This window comes from Mesocricetus auratus, unplaced genomic scaffold (genome assembly GCF_017639785.1).
Source record: "Mesocricetus auratus isolate SY011 unplaced genomic scaffold, BCM_Maur_2.0 Super-Scaffold_100043, whole genome shotgun sequence".
NCBI lineage: Eukaryota > Metazoa > Chordata > Mammalia > Rodentia > Cricetidae > Mesocricetus > Mesocricetus auratus.
The window spans coordinates 7,138,550-7,164,291 of NW_024429220.1; the positions used below are offsets into that span (position 1 = coordinate 7,138,550).

Here is a 25,742-nt window from a genome sequence, read left to right on the forward strand (position 1 = left end):
ATGTTATAATCACAGTATATCTACACATTAATGAATTAAAGCCGATGAAAGTATACCATTAGCAAACACATGAGACCTGCTCATTTAGTGATTATGAGAATAGCTCCTTCACAGTTTCAAAATAAAATTTCTGTAAAATGCATTAAATCAAGCATCTTGAGACTGGCAACAAACCTAAACAGTTGGAGAGAGCAAAGCATTTCAGTCGAAATATGGTATAGCTTAACATTTTGAACAAAAGACAGGGTTATTTGTTCAAACAATTAAAACTTACCTATGCTATAATCAGGGAAATATAAGACAAATGGTTCAAAGCATCCAGTATTTGGACGAAACTTTTCCCAAATAATCTCACTAAGAAAGATAACAGTCACATTTCTGTCAGTCTGTAAACAAAAGGAAAGTAACTTAGTGCTTAAGAATCTGCAGGCAGTAATTCTCTTTTGATTTATCTTCAACTAAATTCAGCAAAGCTTACTATAAGTAACTTGCATATTAACACTTGTAAATTTTCATACCTAGTTGATTCTGTGGCACTAGGGAAATGTTCAGGGATCCACAAGGATGACCCCAACTAAGAATCTAAGCAATAGTGGAGAGGCTACCTTAAATGCCCTTCCCCTATGAGACTGATGACTACCTTAAATGCCATCCTAGAGTCTTCACCCAGTAGCTGATGGAAGCAGGAGCAGAGACTCACAACCAAGCACTGAGCTGAACACCTGGAGTCCCAGGTGTAGAGAGGGAGGAGTGATGAGCAAACCCGCAGAAACAGCCGACCTGAGCAACTGGGAGCTCATGGACCCCGGACTGACAGCTGGGGAACCAGCATAGGACTGAACCAGGCCCCCTGAATGTGGGCATCATTTAGGAGGTCTGGGCAGTCTATGGGGCCTCTGGTAGTGGAACCAGTATTTATTCCTACTACACGAATGGACTTTGGGAACCCATTCCCTATGGAGCGATACTCTCTCAGCCTAGGTATATAGAGAAGGGCCTAGGCCCTGCCCCTAATGATGTGACAGACTTTGATGATTCCCCCATGGGAGGCTTTATCCTCCCTGGGGAGTGGACTGGGTGGGGTGAGTGGGATGGGGGGGTCAGTGGGGGAAATGGGAGAATGGGAGGGAGAGGGAACTGGGATTGATATGTAAAATAAGATTGTTTCTAATTTAAATAAAAGTTTATTTTAAAAAACATATCTGCTTAGAAAAATTAAGAGAAATTTTTGTGAGAATTTTAATAAAAAATCCTGATAGGCTTTTGCTTAATAAACAACAACAAAAAATTTGGCATTTTCCATCAACAAAATAGTTTTAGCAATTCAGAGAAAAGGAAATGTGGAGTTGGATAAAAGTAGATATGCCATATTATATAACTTCATATTATTAAATATTAAAGTTTTCTATGTTTTCAAATTATTGAGAAACACTAATGACCGCTATGTACTAAAAATACAAATAACTATGACTATCTTCCAAAATCATCAATACTAAGTAAAAGAGGTATGTTTTGAAACATATTTAAAAATTGCACGTAGTATCCAAAAGGAGTAATAAAAGCTGAATGTGTCCATTCCTGTAACAGACTGGTCACAAATGCTGTGCACGACACCCTGAATTCATCTCCACACTCCTTAACCTTCCAACAGGCTCTCATTCCCGTACTCTTTATGTATGGCTAGCAATGCAGATGCGGTATCTGTTCCAGGCTGTAAGCATTCTTAGGCCCCAATGTCATACGTAAACTGTATTACACTTTTGGGTAATTTACTATTTGATTCCTAGCAAGCTGTTTTGTATTAGAAAAGTAATTCCTTTGAATAACCAAAACAGCTGAACTTAATGAATGAATAACTCCACAGAAAAACTGATCATCTTTATGAAAGAGATGCTGGTGGTACTCACAGAGAAGCGCTAGGAACCAGGAATGTTAAACATAGGGGTACCTCCTCAATGGAGGAGATAGAAATCAAATACCTGCAGTCCATGCAGAAAGTTGACAGTGGATTTTGTTAAGGACCTGTTGAACCTTTCAATACCTGTGGAGGCAGACCTCACCCACCTTCTCCTATAGAGACAGACCTCACCCACCTTCTGCTATAGAGACAGACCTCATCCACCTTCTCCTATAGAGACAGACCTCACCCACCTTCTCCTATAGAGACAGACCTCACCCACCTTCTCCTATAGAGACAGACCTCACCCACCTTCTCCTATAGAGACAGACCTCACCCACCTTCTACTAGAGACAGACCCCGCCCACCTTCTCCTATAGAGGCAGACCTCACCCACCTTCTACTAGAGACAGACCCCGCCCACCTTCTCCTATAGAGACAGACCTCATCCACCTTCTCCTATAGAGACAGACCTCACCCACCTTCTGCTATAGAGACAGACCCCGCCCACCTTCTCCTATAGAGACAGGCCCCACCCACCTTCTCCTATAGAGGCAGACCCCGCCCACCTTCTCCTATAGAGACAGGCCCCACCCACCTTCTCCTATAGAGACAGACCTCACCCATCTTCTCCTATAGAGGCAGACCTCATCCACCTTCTCCTATAGAGACAGACTCCACCCACCTTCTCCTATAGACAGACCCCCGCCCACCTTCTCCTATAGAGACAGACCCCGCCTACCTTCTCCTATAGAGACAGACCTCACCCACCTTCTCCTATAGAGACAGACCCCGCCCACCTTCTGCTATAGAGACAGACCTCATTCACCTTCTCCTATAGAGACAGACCCCGCCCACCTTCTGCTAGAGACAGACCTGACCCACCTTCTCCTATAGAGACAGACCCCGCCCACCTTCTCCTATAGAGACAGAGCTCACCCACTTTCGGCTACAGACAGACCTTACCCACCTTCTCCTATAGAGACAGAGCTCACCCACTTTCGGCTACAGACAGACCTTACCCACCTTCTCCTATAGAGACAGACCCCGCCCACCTTCTGCTATAGAGGCAGACCCCGCCCACCTTCTCCTATAGAGACAGACCTCACCCACCTTCGGCTATAGACAGACCTTACCCACCTTCTCCTATAGAGACAGAACCCATCACCTTCTCCTATAGAGACAGGCCCCACCCACCTTCTTCTCTAGAGGCAGACCTCACCAGAAATCCCCAGAATGATCATCCCAGACTCTCCCTCCCTAGACCACTCCCCATCCTTAGGGAGATTTCACATGCACTTTACGGCCTGCTGACCTGTATGCTATTGGTCAGAGACCACACTAGATTCTAGGCCTTTCAGCTACAGAACCCACCCTCATGATCACACACACTTTGTAAAAGTTTCTCTGTAGTTACACTGCTGTGGAATATTTGTCTATACTGTGTGAAGATGTGTCACTGTAGGTGGGATTCTGGGGAGAGAGAGGAAGAGGAAAAAAATCTAGACATGCAGATTATGCCAGAGAGATGCCAGTGAGGCTCTGAAGAAGTCAGACATAAGGTACAGGGCAGGGATAATCGAGCCATGGGGCAGAAGGTAGATTAACAGAGACAGGTTAATTTGAGTTTTAAGAGCTAGTTGTGAAGAAGTCTAAGCTAAAAACAAACTTTCATAATTAACAGGTCTCCCTGTTATTTGGGGGCTGGCGATCCAAAGATAGCCCAACAAGAAAGCTAGCTACATCACACCTTAAGCATTATTGTGCACCAGGGAATGGACTGACCATTGCCTAGAAACCTTTTCCCAAACTGTAGAGACAATAACCGCCTGGTATTAGACTCACTGAAGTCTGGTCCAGGTAGAAGAAGTCAATCAGCAAACGGGCTTTCATTTTCACCTCTTCCCATGCTTCCCTGTGTGGATACCTGCAGGGACCCCTCAGGAAAAGACTTTATTTCTCACAAATGCAAGGCTAAGGTTCCACTACTGAGCTATTCACCAGCCCCAAAGAAAACTCTTTGGATGGTTTATTTTAGATATTCACTGATTCTTAAAAATTAATTCTGAGTTTATTTAGAGTTAGAAGTATGTCCTTTCCACATTCCTGCTTATAAGACTCATGTAAAACCAAGAGATTTACTTTTACTTAGTGTGTTTACATGTGTAGGCCCACTTGAGCACAGCATAAGTATGGAGGTCAAAGGAAAAATTGTTAGAGTTGGGTCTCTTTGATCATCTAAGTTCCAGGTAATGTATGTGGGTCACTGGACTTGGTGGCAAGTACTCTTAACACTGAACCATCTTGCCAGTTCACAAAAGCAGTTTATAAAATCAGTTAAAAACATATTGAGAAGTTAAAAAAAAGTCAATGATTTGAAATTTGGTAATATTTTCAACAGTTCATTTTAAAATACTTCCAGTATACAAAGTTTTATCATAATTTAAGCTTCCTTGAACTGACACTTAATTTAAAAAACAGGAAATGGCCAGGCGGTGGTGGCGCACACCTTTAATCCCAGCACTCGGGAGGCAGAGGCAGGCGGATCTCTGTGAGTTCGAGGCTGGGCTGGACCAGCAGCCTCCAAAACAATACAGAGAAATCCTGTCTCATAAAACCAAAAAGAAAAAAAAAAAACCAGGAAATGTTTTTATTAAGTTCCTCTGAAACAAGATACAATTTAAGTATCCTTTCAGAAATGTTAAACTGATAGTTCCTTTTCCTAGTAGAGATTACAATGAACCTTAAATTTTCTCCAAATAGTTTCTATAACAAGAATAAAACAAAAGTGAAAGTCCTAATTGTTGATATCCTGCTTCTCCCTCTCCTTGGGTCCAGCAACAACATGGCCCCATTCCTGCTCCCAGCTCCTCTCCTCTCCTGCCCAGTGATTTCTCCTAAGCACGCATGCCTGCCACTGTGTCAGTCTTCTCCTGAGGGAGCCTTTCCTGGTCGCAGGGCCTCTCTCGTCCCTGGGCTCTCTCCCCGCCCCAGGCGTTCGCTCTTCTCCAGGATTCTCAAAGGCTGCATGGCTGCATAAGGATTCTGCTTGCAGGAACCAGCATGGCTGTGTCGTGCATGCGTTAGGCGGCTGCATAAGGACTCTGCTTGCAGGAACCAGCATGGCTGTGTCATGCATGCATTAGGCATTTCTTAATAATTGAAAGCTAAAGTAATTTAGTAAGTCTATCAAGCCATAAATTAATATTACTATGGGAAAAGGTTGAACTTTAATCATGGCAAAGAAATATGACAATACAACATACTGGGTAGGGAACACATCTTCTGGTCTATTGAGGGAATACTGCTCTCATATATGACAATACAACATATTGGGTAGGGAACATATCTTCTGGTCTATCGAGGGAATACCACTCTCATATATTACTTACCAATTCTTGCAACCTGAGAAACCCAGGCAGAAGATTCGCTTCCATATCTCTTAGATATTCAGCTTTATCTAGAACCTTTAAAAAGAAAACTATACATAAAATCAATTCATAATGTATTTTATAAACCTGACACATCATAGGATTTTTAAACTTTCCATGCCACAAAGAAAAAAATGCAACTTTTAAAAGTAAATTTAAATTTACTTTCAAAAGGCTGTTTACATTTGTAAAAAGATATTTCAAATAGATTAACCTAAAACAAACATTACGAGTAACATTTTAATCAAAACATCCAAAGGGAAAACACATCATTTCTACTTTTAAATCTAATCATACTACCCAAAAACCATGGTGTGAAGAATTCTGACTCCATTTTCCCAGTTTAAAAAAGTTACAAGTCTTTATTACCCAAGAAAGACAGAGGTATATTTTAACACTCATCACATAGAACTTTTCTTGATTGAACTTGATAACTACACATACAGAGTTTAAACTGCTGGATAACTCAAATATTAAGTAACACATTTCTGAACGACAAAAGCACCTTCCATAGAGCACTATACAAAATAAGACTCAGAATGCATACATGGGAGTGGGTCTTTTGCACAATCAGTTTTCAAATTAAAGATGATATATGCATGTTAAATCACTTACAATGTACACAGTCTGATCCTTGAGATTTTCAGTATTGGTCACTTGCTTGAACAATCGAACAAAGTCATTAAATGTTTCACAGGTTATTTCTGTAGGACATTCTGCCTCTGAAGAACTAAGACGACTCAACGTGTTTAGGATCTGTTCCAAAAGCAGCCTCAATGTAAAGCATTCAACACAGTTCACAAAGACATGAGGGAGCTGAAAATCAAAACCAAACAGGATAAGCAAAAGCATATACAGTATTCTGTTGGATAGTCTCTAATTACCTCTGTGAATCTACACTCTGCTGCTCTCCCATCCACCCTGTGCCCCAGGAACCTGGCCAATATAAACTATATCATTAGGCCCTGGCTGGAGAATTCAATAGGAAGCCACAGTTAGGGACTGAGGCAGTTGTTGAGGAAAGAAGTTCAGGATTTCCTCCCTTGACGCTGCCCTTAGGCAGTGTCCACATTCTGCTACAAAAGGCCAGAGCTCTAGCTGGCAACCTTTCTATAAAGCTACTGGTCTTGCTGGGTTCTGGCAACAGTGATTCTCTAAGGTTCCTTGAGGCCTGGGGGTTAAGAGGTTGGGGTGGGAGGGGGGTGATAAAAGCTACGATTCCCTTAAAACTTCCTCAGCCTTTGTGAATAGTCCCTTCCTTAAACTCACTTCTGGGATTTGAATTTCTCATTTGTTTTCCTCCAGGAATCAAAGTAAACTTGTACTTTCCTCTTTAAGTATTATTATAAAGAAACCAAATATTTTTGAATGTGAAAATTTCTAGTGGTAATTTCATTTATTAGAGAATTTGTTTACTAGAGAGTTGCCATCAATATTTCCTTAGGTAGAGCCCTCATAATGTATGCTAAGAATAAATATCTTGCTTACTTTTGTGTTATTCTTGACTCAAATAACAGCATTTTTTCTAAGCAAATATTTGGGATCTATAACAGAAGCAGTAACAGTCCTATCTAACACTAAGTCACTGTGAAAATAACAAAATGCTAAAACCATAATATATTCCTTAAATATAAAGCTTCCTTACTGGATTTTCATGCTTTTGTTCAACATGTATTTTCTTTTTCTTTTTTTTTTTTTTTGGTTTTTACGAGACAGGGTTTCTCTGTATTGTTTTGGAGGCTATCGGTCCAGCCTGGCCTCGAACTCACAGAGATCCGCCTGCCTCTGCCTCCCGAGTGCTGGGATTAAAGGCGTGTGCCACCACCGCCCGGCTCAACATGTATTTTCTAAGCTTTCAAATACAAATTGGTGACCCAAGAAAGATTATATGAAACTCAGGCTTCTTTGTGTTTAAAATGCCAGTTGATCTTTGGGATCAAAGACTAATATCTACAACTTAAATTGTGCGAAGCACTGTGCTTGTGGGGATGAGATATATTTTAAAGAAAAAAAAAAAAACCACAACTAGGAGATACAAAGCAACAACAAAAAGTCACAGCCAAGAAGCTGTGCAGTGTGATGCAATAAAGCTAAACAGAGTTGAAGCCACACAACAGGGGTAGATGTCAGCATAACCTGGACGTTAGGGACGTTCCCAGAGAAGTAGAAAAAATGGCTACATAAGCATTGCCAGGCAACAGGGCGTTAGAAGGAGGGCAATTGAGTAGAGGAAAACCCTTCCAAGAAGCAGGGGCGACACAGGCCAACGTTTGAGCTAGAGCAGGAACCATGTGTAATTCAGCAGGCCACTTAAACATGTGTCCTTGGAGCTAAGGCAAGATGAGTTAGCAAACCAAAGCTTGTGGCCTGCATATCTGTTTCTCTGTACTCGGTTGCTGGAGATCATAGCCTTGCCTGTTCAAATTGGTATTGCTTACTGCTGGCTTAGAACATAAACAGGTGTATGGTAATACTCAGAAATAGAATATAAATTTTAATAACTGCTTATAATACTATAGTGAAATGCATTTTTTATGTGTTAATATTACTTATTGTGACAATCCAAAAAGTTGTCACTATTTGCCCCAGTTTACAGAGAGGGACGGTATATGCAGAAATATATGGAAAAAACAGTAAGTGAAACTGAGACAGCAATGGCCAGGAGTAAATACAGATGAAGTGCTGCCTGACAGTGGAATGCAATTACTGGATTGGTTAAGGATCAGAAATGCACTGACTGGATTGGTTAAGGATGAGAAGAGTTTGGTTTTGTTTTTTAAAGCAAATTCAGCCAAATGTATTAATGGTGCAGATTATTCAGATAGAAAATATGAAAAGAGCAGGATGAAAGTATGTACACTTTTACATGTGTGAAAAATCAGAATATTACAAATAAAAAGTGAAAAAGAAATATTTTATAATGCTAAAAGGCAAATTTTAATATTTTTAAAAGAAGCTATTATATGTGTGTCCAACTACTTGGCAACAAAAGAGAGAAAAATTTAGCTCAACTTAAAACAAACTTTCTAATGCCAGGGTTCAAGTTACTTAACTAATAGCTTTTGAAATTTATACACATTCAAAGTATTCAGCAAAATTTGGGCAGAAATGTTTTATGTACATGACGATATCCTGAGAAAGGGAAATTGGAATAAGTCATCTAGACTCATTCCCTCTTTAACAGTGTGGGAATAAAGGTCCATTAATATCAGGTTCAGGGTTATACTTACCTCTAAAGTTTTCAACAAAGTTTGTGTTACATAGGTCTTCCCGCTGGCAGTATGTCCATAAATAAAGATGGATGGAAAGCTGAAATGATGTCTCTAGGAAAGAAAAGACAAGTTTCTGTCTACATGAAACCAGAAGTGAACATCTACCAACTTGTAAGAAAGTTTTATTGGTAGAGTATAATACTCAATCCAAGTTATTTCAGTGGTGTATACAGGCAAATTCTTAATATTCTGAACTTAAATTCAACTCAAAGTACTTTCCCTTATGAAATTATCCTGTAAAATTATACGTGGCCACTATATGCTATGTATTACATAACCATACTTTTATTATGGGTTTCCACATATAAACTCTTGTATTCTCAACTTTCTAAGAGATTTAAGGGAGTTTCCAAGGGCAATTTGGTCTATACTACATTTTTAATCGTTTTTAAAGAATCTAAGTATTTTTCAAAGAATCTAGTGAAACTGTAGGCTATAATTTCATTATACATTTTATTGTTTGAAACTAAAAGCAATGCAACACAAGAGATATTTTTAAAGTCTTATTCCTAAGAAATCTTATATACTTCTGAATTATGTATAATCATTTACCTTAGCATAAGTATACATATTTCATTAAATCAGACATTGATTGAATCTACATAGCATATTAGATACAGGATTATAGTTCTGTGGTACATCAGTTGCTTAGACTATGTAAGATCCTAGATTTGATCCCTAGCACCATGAAAAAGTTAATCAAAATGCATATGCACAGGTAGTTTTGTATAAGCCAGAAAAAGGCTGTCAAAGGTATTGCTGGCCTATCCAATAATATCAATGCTTTATTTATTTGATGAACATCAATATTTATGAGATAGCCATTAAATGCTGTAAACTATAAGATACTGAATAGCACAGATATCGGTTAAAGGAAGGTTAAATTCTGAAGGGTTAAAATCTACTGGGGAGACATGAATTTTAAAAAATTATTTCAGATATCATTGTACAAGCAAAAAGGGAGCTAATGACCACATTCAACAGTTTTTTTCAAAGCTAGATGAAATCTGTTTTGGAATTCTACCACATCTACTATTTGGTGCCTAATATAATATTCTATGCCCTGACAGGTTTCTGTCATTGTGATAATAGTATGAATAAAAGCAATTTGGAGAGGAAAGAGTTTATTTTAGCTGACAGTTGTAATTCATCATGAAGGGAAGCCTGGACAGGAACTCAAGGAAGGAACCTGGGAGGAGGCACCGATGCAGACCACCTTCCCCAGGGGGCTGGGCCCTCCCACATCAATCATATCAACAAAATGCTCTACAGACAATTTGTCAGAGGCATTTCCTCAATTGAGACTCTCTTCCCAGATGGCAACAGTAACCAGCACAGTCCCGCTTTATAAGGACTCAAGTTAAAATGAACTCTCACACTGTTTCTTTTCACTTTCCTAAACCTCCCCAGCATCTGTAACAAGCCAGAATCTGGCTGGCACAGTGCCTTCCGCAGAGAGGGTGCTCAGAAAATACACACTTGCTAAACAAATGATCTTCTAAGAAACACGAGCTAGTTTCTTTTGGGGGGAGGGGCAGTTATTTACTGTAGTGGCTCTTTGTATTTTCCACATGCAAACTTCCTTGAAGAAAAAAAAAACCACTGTTTTTTTTTTTGTTGTTGTTGTTGTTGTTTTTTGGTTTTACGAGACAGGGTTTCTCTGTATTGTTTTGGAGGCTGTCGGTCCAGCCTAGTCTCGAACTCACAGAGATCCGCCTGCCTCTGCCTCCCGAGTGCTGGGATTAAAGGCGTGCGCCACCACCGCCCGGCAAAAAAAAAACAAAAAACAAAAACAAAAACAAAAAAACCCACTATTTTTTAAAACATAATTTGAAGCAAGAGCAAGGGTGAAAACCTTTTCTGTGATCCACTACTAAATCAGCACTATTTGCTAAAAGTACTCCTCTTTCTGAGTACTACTGGTTGGAGTAATCTGGGTTTATCAAGTCCAGTGAAGGAATCTATAGAGCGTAACCACATATGTGTTCCAAACACATGGGTAACTAACTGACAGCAGCACTCTGACTAGAAAAGTGGATGCAGCTGACCTGCCTTAACTAATGTGACCACTTTTAGATGGAGGTACTTCTCTAGTATTTCACAGGTCACCTTAGACTCACACCCAACACTCGGCAGAGCGAAAGGGCATTTTTAAAAGCAAAACAAATGGTTATTGTATTTAATCACGTTTCGGATAAGATCTAAGTGCAATTAATTCTAACTAATGAGCGCGATGCAAAAGGCAATAAGCGGTACCCCGCCTATGAGGAGGAACCTCTAGCTGGATCCCTCTCCCCTCTACAGCATCTCACCTGTTCGCTAGGGGACACTCCTGGCTTTGATAATTCTGGGAAAGTTGCAGAGTTTTAAAGGCTAAAACACAGCGCCACCCTAAGAGCCAGCCACCTCTCCGGCCGCCTGCCACTCCACGCCGCTCCCCCAGCCGACCCTCTCCCCAGCGGGAGAGCCCTCTGGGCACAGTACCTCTCCAAACAGGGACTGCAAGGCGGACACCTGCGCCTCCCGACAGAGCACCACGCCCTCCAGGTGAGACATCCTGACGGCACCGCCCGAAGCGGCAGGGCACCGGCAGCCAGGCGGTCCACGGGCTACCGGCCCGCGTATTTCACGCCACCCAAGAACCAGCTTCCCTCCCGGAAGCGCGGAGGCTAGGCTGTGGGCGGAGCCGGCGCGGCCCAGTGATGTCACGAGCCCGCGCAGCGAGGAAGCCGCTCTAGCCTCCCGGTGCCCGCTCTCAGTGGTCCGCTCCCTGCGCAGGCTCGGAACTGGGAGGACGCGGTGGGGGGCGGAGACTGTTTGGGGGCGGAGACTGTCTGGGGGCGTGCCACGCCGCTCCTTCGGTGGCTTCCGTTTCACCGAGAGGACGAGTATTCTGTTTTCTTTTTTCAGTTTTTAATAATAATTTTTTATTTAACTTTTTACATATGTTATCCCCAGTTCCCTCACCTCCCCCCAAGTCCCCCCACAACCTCCTCTCCCCAGGGAGGGTAAGAGCTTCCATGAGGGATTTTCAGAGTGTGTCACATCATCCCTGGCAGGGTCTAGGTCCTCCCCCATGTTTCCAGGCTGAGAGAGCATCCCTCCACGTGGAATGGGCTCCCAGAGTCCTTCTGTATGCCAGGAATAAATATTGCTCCACTCTCCAAGGTCCCACAGATTGCCGAGGCCTCCTCCTGACCCCCAGGTTTGGAGTGGGGGAGGGTGACTGAATCAGTCCCATGCTGGTCTCTCAGTCATCAGTCTGGGATCCATGCATTCCCCTTGTTCAGGTCAGCTGTTTCTGTGGGTTTCGCCAGCCTGATCTCGATTCCTTTGCTCATCACTCCTCTTTGCAGCTGGGTTCCAGGAGGTCAGTTCAGTTTTTAGCTGTGGGTGTCTCCTCTGCCTCCATCAGCCACTGGATGAGGGTTCTAGGATGGCATATAAGGTAGTCATCAAGCTCATTATCAGGGGGGTGACATTTAAGGTAGCCTTAATGCCAGTTGGTGTCATTCTTGTAGATCTGTGAAGATCTCACTAGTGCCAGATCTCTCCTCCAACCTATAATGGCTCCCTCTATTATTGTATCTCTCATCCTTCTCTCCTCCATTCTTGCCCTGGCTCAACCGTCCTGCTCCTCCCCCCTACCTCCTCTCCCCTCCTCTTCTCCCCCTCTCTCTCTCCCATCTCCCTCCCCCCCTAATCCAATTAGGAGATCCCGAGGACAAGTATTCTTAAAGAACAAGGCGAGAAGGTGGGAACTGAATGGCATTTAGCACGAAAGGAACCCTGAGATTTAATAAATTTAGAGTAATTGTTTTTGCAAGCTTGAAACTATGTAAGTATTAGAGTGTTGGTCAATCAAATAAAGTTGAAAACCAAATTTAGTTCAATTTAAGGTCAGATCAATTTTTCACATAACCTTTTTTAAATGCTTAATATTGTGTATCTAAGGACAATTTATTTGACAGGATAATTTAACACATTAGAAGATATTTAGTTTTACTAACAAATATACATGAATGTATTATTTGGACATAGATAATAAAGCCTAGAATGTAGACTACAAGAGATTTATGTAACAGTCTTATCTCAAATACCAAGCAACTGTGACTTCCATCATCTTTATTTTCTAAAGCTTGCCTCTTCATCCATCTATAAAGCCTGTGTGTGTACATACATGCATATGTGTGTATGTATGAGTATGTATGTGTGTGCATGTGTGTGTGGGTAATGTCTTTGTGTGTGTGTGTGTGTGTGTGTGTGTGAGTACAATACTGATCTCACAAAGTAGAAATCTCAAGTCTTCAGGATGGTTTCTCACTGTCCAAGGGACTTACTCTCATGCAACTGCTTCAAAAGCTGGCAGGGTTTGTGTGGGTTTTGCTGAGCACAAGATCTGCTGAGCCTGCAACAGTGACTAGCACATAGGAAGTTCTCAGTCCATAGAGCGTGAATGTATGCAGTACCCTTTACACAATGCCCATCCCATGGCAAACATACAATAGGTATTCTTATTTTATTGATGTGTTACTCAGCCCAGTCTCAGATGTTAATTCTTGACCTTCTGTTCCCACAGTCTTCCCATTTCATTGAGTTGATGTTTTTCTTTAGTAGCTAAAAAAACAAAATTAGAGATCTTATATTTGTTTATCTTTATGCTGTGCCCAAATTCTGAACCCCAAAATCACCAAGAGGCCCATTTCGATGCAAAAGCAAAGAGTCTTTTATCGTAGTGGTTTAATGAGCTAACCCCATTAGCACGGGCCTTTCATCCATTCACTGCAGCTGGTGGCTGGGAAAGACCCCAAGAAATCTCGAGGCAGGGATCTTAAAGGGTAGTGTAAGGGGAGTGTCTAGGGATATGAAACAGTCTCAGGATTGGTGTGCTTCCAGGCTTGGACGACCTGCCCTGTGCTGATTGGTCAACTGGTTGTTATGGCCCATAGGCCCTCCCAGGGCTGTTGCTATGCTCTGCATGTCACTGTTGTGCACTTGTCTGTAAAGCACACCCAGAGCCAAAAAGCACAGCCCTGCCAGCTAATGTCTGATTGGTTCCTTGCCACGAGGAGGGCATCTGATCTCCTAGTGACCAGGGCAGGAGCTGCAAGGTCCTGCAAGCACATGTTAGCCTGTCATGGCGGCTAAAACGGGGGGGGGTAGGCTGGTCACTTCAATACTTCCCAATTCTTTCGAAAGTCCTGGAATTTTTCCTTAAAATGTAGTTGAAAAACACTGTTGTAATGGTCTCTGAGAGTTCTCCATGCCTGGAAAACAAGTCATCAAAGGTCCTTTCCCTCTAGCTTTTGTATTCCATGCTGTTTATCTAACAGACAGCTTTGGAAGATAGACATAGTGTCTCCCTTGGGAACAGGGAGACAGGCATGCATTCTATCTAGCATGGCAGAGATAATGCCTCTCTTGGAAGCAAGGAGTAGATCTGTTAGTGATATATACATACATACATACGTGTGTGTGTGTGTGTGTGTGTGTGTGTGAGAGAGAGAGAGAGAGAGAGAGAGAGAGAGAGAGAGAGAGAGAGAGAGAGAGAGAGAGAGAGAGAGATACCCAACTGATCTAGCTGCAACACCAAACTCCTGGTGGGGAGTGGCCAAGGGTGACATCTGCACTGATTTCTTATGCAAGTGTATACACACACACACACACACACACACACACACACACACACAGCACATGTACACATGTAGCATCCCAACAGTTAGATACTACCTATGCACTGGTTTCTCACATTTTTACAGTTGAACTTTCTTTGTTTAAACCATTAATTGTAGGGTAGAAGGTCCGAGCCCACTTCCAGGCTTGAAAAAACTACCAATCCCTGGGCTTGGCTTGAAATCCCACCAATCCTCACTCTGGAAATCTCCACACCCAAGCAACCATATATGAAGCCTGCCTCCTGCTCAATTTTCTGATGCTTCTCACCCAAGCAGAGGCGGTCACTTTCTTGTGTGTTTCCTGTCAGAGGCGGTCACTTTCTTGTGTGTTTCCTGTCAGAGGCGGTCACTTTCTTGTGTGTTTCCTGTCAGAGGCGGTCACTTTCTTGTGTGTTTCCTGTCAGGGTCCACAGAGATGGCTCTGCTTCATCTTGACTTAAGGTCAGAGAGTTCAAAACTGCCCTTACTCTTCCAAGGTTAAAGTCATAAGACCTAAAGGTCTAAGGTGTGGCTATTGTAGGATGTAGGAAGAGCTATTAGGTGACCGCGCTGCTAACCACGCCCACTTTGGGCAGGGCTAGAGGCGCGTACAGATGTGGTAATAAAAAGAGGTACAGGAGAGACGCATGCTCTCTTTTGGGCTTTTGGGCTTGTAGTGAAAGCTCCTGACTCACCTTGGTTGCCAGTTTTCTCTTGTAAGTACTTACCACAATAGTTACCTATACCCTCATTAAGTGTGCTATTTATCTTTATGTTTTTGGATGTCTTGTCTAATTAACAACAAAGTCTGAGGTGTGGTTACTCTTGACCCTCAAGATCAGATAACAAGAAATTGAGTCTAAGGTATGGTTACCAATTGTTTGCAGACTTAGGGAAGAAAGGCTGTTCCTTGTACATGATAAGGAAGTCTTTTGCCATGTCCCCTTTTTGGCTGGGGTATACGATGTTGAAGAGTAAACTTGGGGCAGTCACTGTCACTGGGTTGCCCTCCTTCCTGACTCTGTTCCGTGTCTGTCTTTTCCTTAGCATCTTTACCTGCCCTTTCTCAAGCCACACTCCCTCTCTTGGGTACAAACTGGGCAAGTCGGCTGGATCTGACTGAAACCCCACAAAGATGGGTTGCAACAGTCTCCCAATAAATGTCTTGTGTGAGGTTTGTTTTCTAGTATGACTCTGTGGTATTCCTTGGTTCCTACTGCCAGGATACCTTTCCTTTCAGAGCTGTAACATTGTTTCTGTGACTTGGACACAATATCCTGGTGCCTATGCTCCCCATTGGCGTTTGAGCTGCACTGGGACGCTATCCCTCACCACCTACAACAGCCTCACCTTCTGGCTCACCACTTAGCCCCCGCCGCCGCCCCTCCCCCCCCGCATCCACCAACAGCAATTTGGTAAGCTCCCCCTTCAGTCAGTGTAAACACTTCCCAGATTCTGAGGAAGTGACCTGTGAGAGTCTGACACCCCTCTGGTATTCTTGGAAGTGGAGGTACTCCCAGCTATGGTCTTTAGAGCTGCGGCTGACCCTCATCACTGGACTCCAAACCACCACCCTTGGAACTGCAATCTTGAAGCTTCTGTAGGCCCAGCTGGACTATTGTGTGCCTTCTTGCCCTCTTCTGCCTTCCTTTTGGAGCTGCCCATCATCCCACAGTTTCATTCCTCATAGTTTTTACAACCACCCCACTCGGGATCCTTTTTTATGGAAGAGATTGTCCTCCTAGAGCTTGGTTTTCATCCTCACTCTCTGGCCTCCATGAAAGCCCTGGTAACGGGCACCGAGTCTCTTCTCAGGCCTAGCTAGCCTAAGCCCCTGACTAGCTTGTGTCTTCCTTGGGTCCTCCCTGAGTCCTGGGGATGCCTGTGACTACAGGTTGTAGTTGAAAGACCCTGGCCCAGTCTAAACAGGCAGCTGAGGCTTATGGAAAATTCTGTTTCCCCCACAGCTGAATAGTCATAGCTATCAGAAGGGAGCTCAGCTCAAGGTCCCCACAGCTGAATAGTCATTGTTATCAGAAGGGAGCTCTGCCCAGGGACACAGGCTGCTGGGTGTCTGCGAAGCGACCGGATGGCCAGCCCAGCAGGGTTGAGCAAACACAGAGACCAATTGTTCCTCAGATAGGGCCAAGGCCGAAACTTGAGTTCTAAGAAAAACCTCTATTTGCCCGCGCTCTGAGCCCTAGCCACATTTACATTACCCAATCAGGGTCCTGTTACTAGGCTTCTCGCTTCTGTACTGTGCTTTTTGCTATAAAAGAACCCCTGAGTCCCCAGCTCGGCGCGCTCAGTTCCCCGAGACTGAGACGCCCGGGTACCCGTGTGTTATCAATAAAGCCTCTTGCTGTTGCATCCAAGCTCGTGGTCTCGTTCCTTGGGTTCGGGTCTCCCTTCCGTGAAAGTATCCCTGCTGGGGTCTTTCATAGTCACAGTTAATCTTCTCTCTTGCCCTGGGAACAGTGTCTTCTGTTCCCTCTCATTCCCTCTTGTGATGCCTTTTAGAAAACTTCCTGACTCTGCACCCAGTTGGCACTCAACCTGAATGGCCCTAGACTTGTTTGCCTTTGTGATCAAATTTGGCCTTAATACCCCTTAGATAACCAAGCCAATGGCCTTCTAACAGCACCTGAGGTCCCAATATTATTCCGGACCTCTACAAATACTGTGAGAGATTGGGGAAATGGAAAGAAATTTCCTACATCCAGCCTTTCTCTTACCTCTGCTCCAAACCTTCCCTCTGCTTTTCCTGTTCCTCCACTCGGCTCCTCTAGCGAGGAAGCCTGAACAAGATGGATTTCTCCACTACTTTCGACCCAGCTAACGAGCCTCCTCATTATCAGTCTCAACCTACAGGCTCTTCTCCTTCTCTAACCAATCCGGGTCCCCTTTCTCCTCAGTGACAGGCCACCCAGATCAACCCTTCCCGTCCCTCCTCGGTGACAGGCCACCCAGATCAACTGTTCCCTGCACCTGCTTTTGGCCCACTTAGTGCCCTAGGTCTTCCCGCTACTCGCTCCCTCTCTGCCATAGGCTCCTTTAACATCCCCCTTTGCTGAACACGATTGTTCTTTTGTGGGAGGTTCCTGGGGTAGATGGCTTGGTCAGGGTACAAATCTCCTTTTCAGCAAGGGAACTCTCAGACAAGAGAACTGGGGGTCATCGGTCCTACACTGCTAATTCTTCCACCTTCATTACAGAATTCCAATATATTAATTCCAATATATTACTTAATCTTACAGACTTATTTTACATGATGCTTATATGATTCTTGACAACAATTTCCTCCCAGAGGAGCTCAGACGAGGTTTAGGCACATGCAGATGAAATCCACCAAACTAACTCCACCCAACCAGTCAGGGCTGAGGCAGCCCCCTGACTGGGACCCTGAATGGAATTACAATACCCCAGGAGGCATCCTTGCTAGGGATTAATTTATAACTTGCCTCCTAGCCAGTCTCTACAAAGGTGGCCTTAAAACAGTACATTATGGAAAAAATCCAAGAGGTCATCCAGGACAAACACAAATACCTGTCTCAATTCCTAGACCATCTTACAAAGGTCCTCTTGCAGCATACAAGTCTGGGTCCTGAAACCCCAGATGGGAAACAATTCCTTATGATATTCTTCTCCCAGAGTTTCCCAGACATTAGGGCTAAACTTAAAAGTCTAGCGAAAGGACCCTTGATCTTCTATTGATACCTAGCCTCTATGTGGTCTGGGACTTGTGCCCTGGTGTTCCTTTTCTGAAAATTAGGAGTGGTACCTGGCAAGGAATCCTTTCCTGTTCCCATCACAGGGCTTCTAGTGGCACAACATGAAAGACATGAGTGGCTCAGGCCTTATCCCTTCTTGAGGCCCTGAGAATTACCACCAATGTTGCCACTGGAGACTGACTGTTGTGGGATGTTTAACTATGTAAATATGTGTTACATTGGTTTATGCCATGGGATATTGCTTTAACTGTGTAAAGGTGTGTTACATTCATTTCTGCTGCCTTTTTAAAGCAATGTAAGGATGTGTTACATTTGTTTATGCTGCATTTGTTAAATTATGAAAAGATGTGTTGCTGTTTCGCCTTGCCTGCCTAAGGCACCTGATTGGTCTCATAAAAAGCCAGATGGCCAATAGGTAGGCAGAAGAAAGAAGAGGCAGAACTAGCAGACAAGGAAAATAAATAGGAGGAAAAATCTAGTCTTGAGAAAAGGACAGAGAAGAAGACAGAATGAGGGAGATTCCCGGGGCTACAAGCCAGGCAGCCACCACCCAGCCAGCCATAGAGACAATAGGAAAATAAGATATAAAGAAAGAAAGGTAAGGAGCCCTGAGGCAAAATGTAGATGAAGAGAAACAGGTTAACTTAAGGTAAAGAGAGCTAGCCAGAAATAATCCGAAGCCAGGCCAAGCATCCTTAACTAATAAGAGGTCTCTGGTTAGTGGCCCCAAAGAAAAGCCTTGTACAACTGACTACTTCCCTGACTATTTCTTGTCAGTTTTCCTTCCAGTTTATTAGGGTCTCCAGTCAGTGGCTCAGACCATCCTCACCCTCCAGGGCCAAATAGGCATTCTCCACCATAGTGTTACAAAACTAGTGAGGACTGGACTTACTAGCAGAGGAGAAGGGTGGTATCTGCTTCTTCCTCAGAGAGGAATGTTGCTTTTGTGTCAGTCAGGTATAGTAAAAGCTAAGATTCAATGACTCCAGAAGATCTTTAAAAACACAGGGGACAGCTCAATGCCTCTGGGCAGTAAATCTTTAACAGTCCGATATGGAACTGGATACTGCCTTTTTAAACTTCCCTTCTCTTCCTTTCCTTAATCCTACTAATCACACCCTGCCTTATAAACTTCTTGTCTAGATATCTTTCAACAACAGATGCAACCAGACTTTTAATCAATTGCTATTACAGGATTACTGGCCCCTAGCTACAGAGCTAGAGGCCTGCAACTCCCAATTATACCCTGATGGTGAAGGTCAAGCTCACCCCAAGGACTTCAACACCCCCAATCAGCAGGAAAAGGTGTAGGCAATGTGTCCCCCTTTCCTAAGTAATGGTTGTTTAATAATGAATACATAATAAATAAAGAAAGAACAAGAGGGCTAGCTCAGAGAGCTGAGCCCACTTCTGTATTTGAAAATCTACTAAAACATACCAGTTCCTGAGAACAAAAAAAATCCACTAGTCCCTGAATTCAGAATCCCACTAGTCCCTGGGCTTGGCTTGAAATCTCACCAATCCCTACCCTGGAAATCTCCACCCTGTAAAATTTCTCCCTGAGAAATCCTATGTAAAGCCTGCCTCTTGCTCGGTTCCTGGTTCTTCTCACACAAGCACAGGCAGCCAGCCTCTTGTGTCTCTCTCAACAAATCTCTTGTGTGGGGTTTGTTGTGTGGTGTGACATTATTTATGGTATTTATTTATGGCTCCCAACTGCAAGGTACCTTTCACTTCAGAGTTACATCACTTTCACTGATAATGGATGCCTCTCCTATCACGAGTAGATGAGGAAAACATCTCTGCATAATCAAACTCTGTGGACCTGATCTGACTCCTGACTCCTTCAGGGAGTGGGGTGGTGATTGTGTAACCCGTATCTCTCTTTGTTTGCTTTTGTTTATTGTGTACTGGGGTTGGGCCAGGGCTTTGGGGACGGTAGGCAACTTCTCCATCACTGAGCCACACCCCCGGCCAAGTCTCTCTTTTTACACCTTGTACACTTGAGATTTTGACCGAGCATAAAATTTCCTTCTTATTTGGGACACTAAGTGGTGCTTCTGCCAACCCTTTTTGAAGTCAGAAGCAAACTAAAGAAGTCTGCAAAAAGTTCCATGGCTGAGTGAGCTAAAAAGATTCTGAAGGAATTTCTTCCGTTTACATTTATTTGTCAATTATTTCCTGGGAACAGGAGAGTGCAGATTCTTCATTATTTTAACTCTGTGTTTCTGTTTATCAAGTAATCTTTTTGTCAGATGCAGGTAAAATTCTTAAAAAATGTTTATAAATTATATTTGTTAATCTATTGTATGTGTGTATACAATCATATAACACAGTGCTTTCGGAGGTCAGAGGCCAACTTTTAGGAACTGGTCTCTTCCACCAACTGAGATCTGGCATGGTTTTTAGGCTTGGCAGCCTAAAACTTGGCAACAGGCAACTTCACCTGTTGAACCCCCTTGTGGAGCTGGAAGTAGATTTATTTTTCACAGTAAGAGATTAATTTTTTAAACAGTAATCTCTATTAGTATTTTACTTTATAATTTGAATCTTGTGTTTATATTAATAATTAATATAATTTTTAATTTATTTATATTATATAATTTATTTATAATTTATATAATTATATAACATTTATAATTATATAATTTAATTATAATTAATTTAATATAATATAATATAAATTTCCAAAATTTAGAAACTAACAACTCAGAATTTTCTAGTTTTTTTTTAATTGGAGTTACATAGAATTTACAGTAGGAAGGAGAATTAATATCTGAAAGAATAAGATATTGCTGTTTCCATTTCTTCACACCTCTCTTTATGTCTTTCACTAATATATGATTTTTGATGAAAGTGTTTCCTTTTCATTTTTACTCTATATTAATTATGAATTTATGATATATATGTATATATATATAAAGATCTTCCTGTATCTTTATAAAGCCAACTTACTAATTAGGTTATGATGTACATTTTTATTGCTGCTCTGGATTTTTTAGATATCAGCAATACTACAATTCATTAACCAGCCGTCAGTTTGGACAGTTGTGATCTGCACAAATGCCAGTCACTCACTTAAGAGCAAGTGTACTTACAGTTTGGCTCCAGTTTCTGTCGCTCTGAAGTGTTACCTGAGTGGGAGCGTGCAGTGCACAGGCCACAAGTCAGTCCGCGAAGAACACGTGTGCGTCCTGGTCAGGGATCAACCACACAGCGTCTTTCTGTGTGTGTTCATGACTGGTCGTTGTCCACTCACTGTTAACGTAGACAGAGCACATGTAGATATATTTGTTACTGCTGTGTCTCCCAGTGATAAACTCACATGACATTTCACAAAAGGGTAATCAAAAGGGTGAATTTGGAAATGAGTCACCCTCCAGGGCAGGTTTGGAAGGAATGATGTGGGTGCTGATATTACTCAGGCTCTAAAGCAGTTCAGACAGGGGAACTCTGTCGAGGTGCCATGATGTCAACAAAGGATAGACAATGTTGCCAAAGTGACAATGATACTAAGTTTCCAACAACATGTTTAATAGAAAATTAGCAAGAATTTCCAGAAATCATGAGTTCATCTAAAGGTGAATACACAAACACAAATGTATATGAGAAAACTTGGGGGTAAATTGCTCCACTGGAAGTAACTTGGAAGCAACACCCACGTAACCTTTTCGGTCATTTCAGGAAGCTTGCTTTAGAGGACGGTTGCAGGCAGGCTGAGAAGTCCTAATAGAAATCTGGGCTTTTTTTCCCTGAGGAAGACTGCCACCTATACATTGCTCCTTGTTAACAACACTTCCTAATTAGACATCTGTAGCCCGTTAGGGATGTGGGTTGACAGCTGGAGATCCCTTGGACGGTGTCTTTCATAGCCTGCAAGTATGATGTCTGCTCCTCCATATATAACTGCTGAAGCTCCCCTTCGTCTGTTTTTGCCCTAAAAGCTACTAATGCTGGACATGGAATATCTTTTCACCCTTATTTTCACACCTCCCACTGTCATGTGTTGTTGGCTCAATATCAAAAAGTATAGAACTACCTACCGATTGCCATTGCCTTACTCAATTCCTGGAGGCACATTCCAGGCCAGGCCTGAGCCCTGTGTGGAAGGGGAAACAGTAGTCAGTGGCCTCAAGTGGAAATGCACAAAATGTGCTTTCCTGGATAGTTTGGCTTACTGTTTCATCTTATATGAAGTTAATTCTGGCTCTCGAATGTTCACCTAGTTTTGTCCTATTGGGTCGTATCAGTACATTGTGGGAATGATTCATTTCATGAAGAAAAGAGAATATTATAATGGAAGAAATAAAAATAAGTGGAAAGCTATTACTTTTCAGTTTTATTTTCAGTTCATGCCCCCTACCCCAAAGACTGCAAGCTTTTAGAAAACAAACATAAGAGATGGAGATCGTCTGTACAGAAGAGAGAAAGATGTGGAGTCTGACAACCTTCTTGGAACTGGATTGTAGAAAACTTTCAGTAAAGATATAAGTCAACATCCCAAAATTACCATTAACAGTAAATCCAAAGAAATCTTGCTTAACCTATCCTGATTCAATACCATAAATAAGCCACAGGCATGTCGCACCTGCTGTGCGGCCTGCATCCGAGAATGTAGCGAGGTGGTCGGGATAGATGACACAGAGACCGGTCGGTTGCTTTAAGAAAACTTTATCTTCCCAAGTCAGCTTAGGAGAGAGCTCTCAGAAGCAATCTCAGGAGAAGTCTCTGGCGAAATCTCTGGAGAAGTCTCCCTAAGAAAAAGGAGCTTCCCTTTTTAAGGACTTTTGCCATCCATTTACATACCATTCTTTCCACTTCTCACCCTCCTGGCTGGTGGTTTAATCTCCGGCCCCAGAATCGGGGAGACACCACAGGGGGCAGGAAGAGGCATCTAGCCATAGGAGGTGTGGAAGGCATGGTATTTCAGTGAGCCAGCCCTATCTGAGCCCTATCAAGCTTTAAAGCACTGAATTGTTTTCAGTAAACAATACATAGATGCCTGCTCCCAGGCCAAAGGGGAAGTGGGTTTCTGCTCAAGGTCTGGTGTCCCCACAATTCACCCCTTTTTATTTTTAAATGAGGCACTCCTGTCTTAGGTCAAGTAGGGTCACCCTCCCTGGCCCGTCTTTGGGGGACCTTGAACCCCTGTTAGGTGGGAGTGGGTCTTCCCCACAAGTTGCCCGTCATTGAAGTAGCCCCACCCTTAAAATCATTTGTAATAAGGCTTTATGGCTATCGGGATTGCCATGGGCTAAGGCACTTTGAACTCAGCATGAAGCCAGAGCGCCTACTGCCACTGTTACCATTCCTAGGACCCCCACTGACATAGCGCCTCTCTGTCACCTGCCCATCCCCCGATCTGGGCCTTAGCATTCTACCACCAGCCTTTCTTTGCTACAAGGGTGATTTATAGTTACAATTTGACGGTCAAAACAGTGATAAAGTTTACAATTATTTTAAGATCTACTTAGGAAAGCATTAGAGAGTGCGCTTGCACAGATACATTAGGTACAATCATTGATGTTACACATGTAGCATTATAAAAAATATGAACAAGAGGCTTGTTGCACTATTTACAGGGTACCAATTTGTTCCTGTGGTGATGTAGTCTGTTGATTTAATGTCAGTAGTATCAGCCGAACATGCAACCCGAGTCAAAGTCTTTTTGTCGCACCAGGACAAACCACATTTCTCCAGAAAAACACACTGTGATTCCAGAAACAGGAACTACCGAGTCTGATATTTCAAGTGACCATGTCCTGTTCAAATACTGAAAAAGGCTTTTGCCATTCATCACAGTCCATACCAATGTCTAAATGTTAAATGGGTCCTTTTTCCCCCAAAGGGAAAAGCTGGCAAAATGAATTCTGTTGTTTTAAGGTGTATCAAAGGCTAGCTGCTAATCTTCCAGTTTTGTTGGCTTTGGGATGAAAACTCACGGGTCCAGGAGGTTGATGTAGCAAGCCTGATGAGAAACTGGAAATCTCGAACTGACTGTTTTATTTCTTTCTCGGGCTGTAGATTTGATGACATCAAGGGTCAGGAACACTGATTTAGGAGATCTCGAACTGGCTTGAGCAGGCTCCCACGGTCTCAGGTCCAGTTTTTTCTGCTCCATGCATCTCACCAGATGTTGTGACCGCTACTGAAGCTTTATTCTTTTCCTGTAAGAAAACACAAACATGCCCTCGACCCCAAATTAGGGTCTTCTCTACTGTCTAGTGTATGGATGTTTCCATTTGGCCTGAGTAATAGTTATTTAACTTTCATTATGTTAGAATCTGTCTGAAGCAGATTCCTCACTGGCATTTATATTTTATAAATATTTAAATGAGGAGTGGATTATTTAATGAATCATGTGGAGACTGGGGACATTACTCCCTTTTATTTTTAAATTTTGTTTGAACTGTTGAAGTTGGACCATAACAGTAGAAGGATTTGTCTACCCTCCTTAGTCAACTATCTAGGTGAATTGGGATCACTATTTAAAGTATTAGTAGATGTCCTTTAAAAGGGACATAACCATTAAGTACCTTTGAGAATCATTTAAGGATTGTAAACTATACTATGTCCCAAATAGTCCTTTTTTTTTTTTTTTCTAACCTGTAGCTCTCACTAGCTGACAAGGCCTCATTTGCATCTGAGCTGACAAGGCCTAATTTGCATCTACACAGACACCTTTGGGGGTGGGGGCCTGCCAAAGCGGCAGGACAGTTCCCTGAAAAAACCTCTCTTTCTCTCTCTCTCTCTCTCTCTGACTGGCTCTGAGGGCTTAACTTGAATTTTTTTGTTAAAATATTAACCGACTGACTGGATGTTTCTTTTGGCTATATCTAAATCGATTTAGGTAGTTTTTAACTGTTTGAAGGGATTTAAGTATCCCTTTAATCATATCCAAGGCAATTAGAACAGTTGCTTTTGTCAACATTCACGCATTTACATTTCACACTTCATACATACTGACGTGGCCACGTCCATACACACAGACCATGCATACATATCTCTCCTTGCCTAGGTTATGATTAGTTTGTTGAACTGAAACTTCTTTAACAGAACAACTCCAGTCAATCTTTTAATTAAAACTAAAGGTTGAAAAAGTCCTGTATGTCCCTCGTCATTTCTTCATTAGAGAAGTTTTGAGCTACACTCAGGGGCTACAGCCATACCCACTCCTTGTAATTCTGTAGATGCAAAGTGGAAAGGCCAGGCTTTTGCCAAAAGTTTTTAGAGATGACTCACAAAATTCAATAACCTACCCTATATAAATGTAACCAAACATTTTTATTTTATATGCCTTTGTCTTTTTCTTTACTGAATACTAATACCTCATTTATTAACTTTACCATTTTTTTTACCCATCTTTAATCTATCCTCCCATTGAGGATGATCCTCCAATCCACCCTCCAACTGAGGGCAACTTTTCATCTTAGGTTCCCTTGACCTTTGTTAGGTGAGGTCCTAGACATTTAATCTAATCCACCCTTCAACTGAGGGTGATCTCTTAGGTTCCCTTTTTTTTCCTGACCTTTTTCAGGCAAGGGCCTAGAGATTTAATCCAATACACCCTCCAACTGAGGGCAATCTCTCAGGGTCCCCTTACTTTCCTGACCTTGTCAGGCGAAGGCCTGGAGATTTCATCCGGTACCCCTAGCTTGGTACCCCCTTTTTAATACATACTTACTTATAGCCTTACTTGTTGGCCAGTCTTTTAAATCTCTCAGTTTTTCTTTACTTTTCTGACCTCAGTGGATCAG

At 42.5% G+C, this 25,742-nt stretch overlaps 1 protein-coding gene across 3 annotated transcripts in view; it reads right to left on the reverse strand.

Annotated features, from left to right (window-relative positions):
• The window catches only part of Orc5 (origin recognition complex subunit 5), a 55,724-nt gene extending 44,441 nt beyond the window's left edge, over positions 1-11,283 (reverse strand). Inside the window, exons 1-5 of one of the 3 annotated variants that reach the window (XR_005872953.1) lie at positions 11,085-11,283; positions 8,559-8,651; positions 5,944-6,144; positions 5,290-5,364; positions 275-386 (exon numbers count right to left, since the gene is read on the reverse strand). Coding sequence is in view for 2 of the 3 variants with exons in the window: in XM_040735151.1 (XP_040591085.1) it covers positions 275-386; positions 5,290-5,364; positions 5,944-6,144; positions 8,559-8,651; positions 11,085-11,156 (553 nt within the window). In the remaining variant the exon portion in view is untranslated. The remainder of the gene's footprint in view (positions 1-274; positions 387-5,289; positions 5,365-5,943; positions 6,145-8,558; positions 8,652-11,084) is intronic. The other 2 variants (XM_040735151.1, XM_040735150.1) reach the window with 2 other exon arrangements.
• Between the last annotated feature and the right edge of the window lie 14,459 nt (positions 11,284-25,742).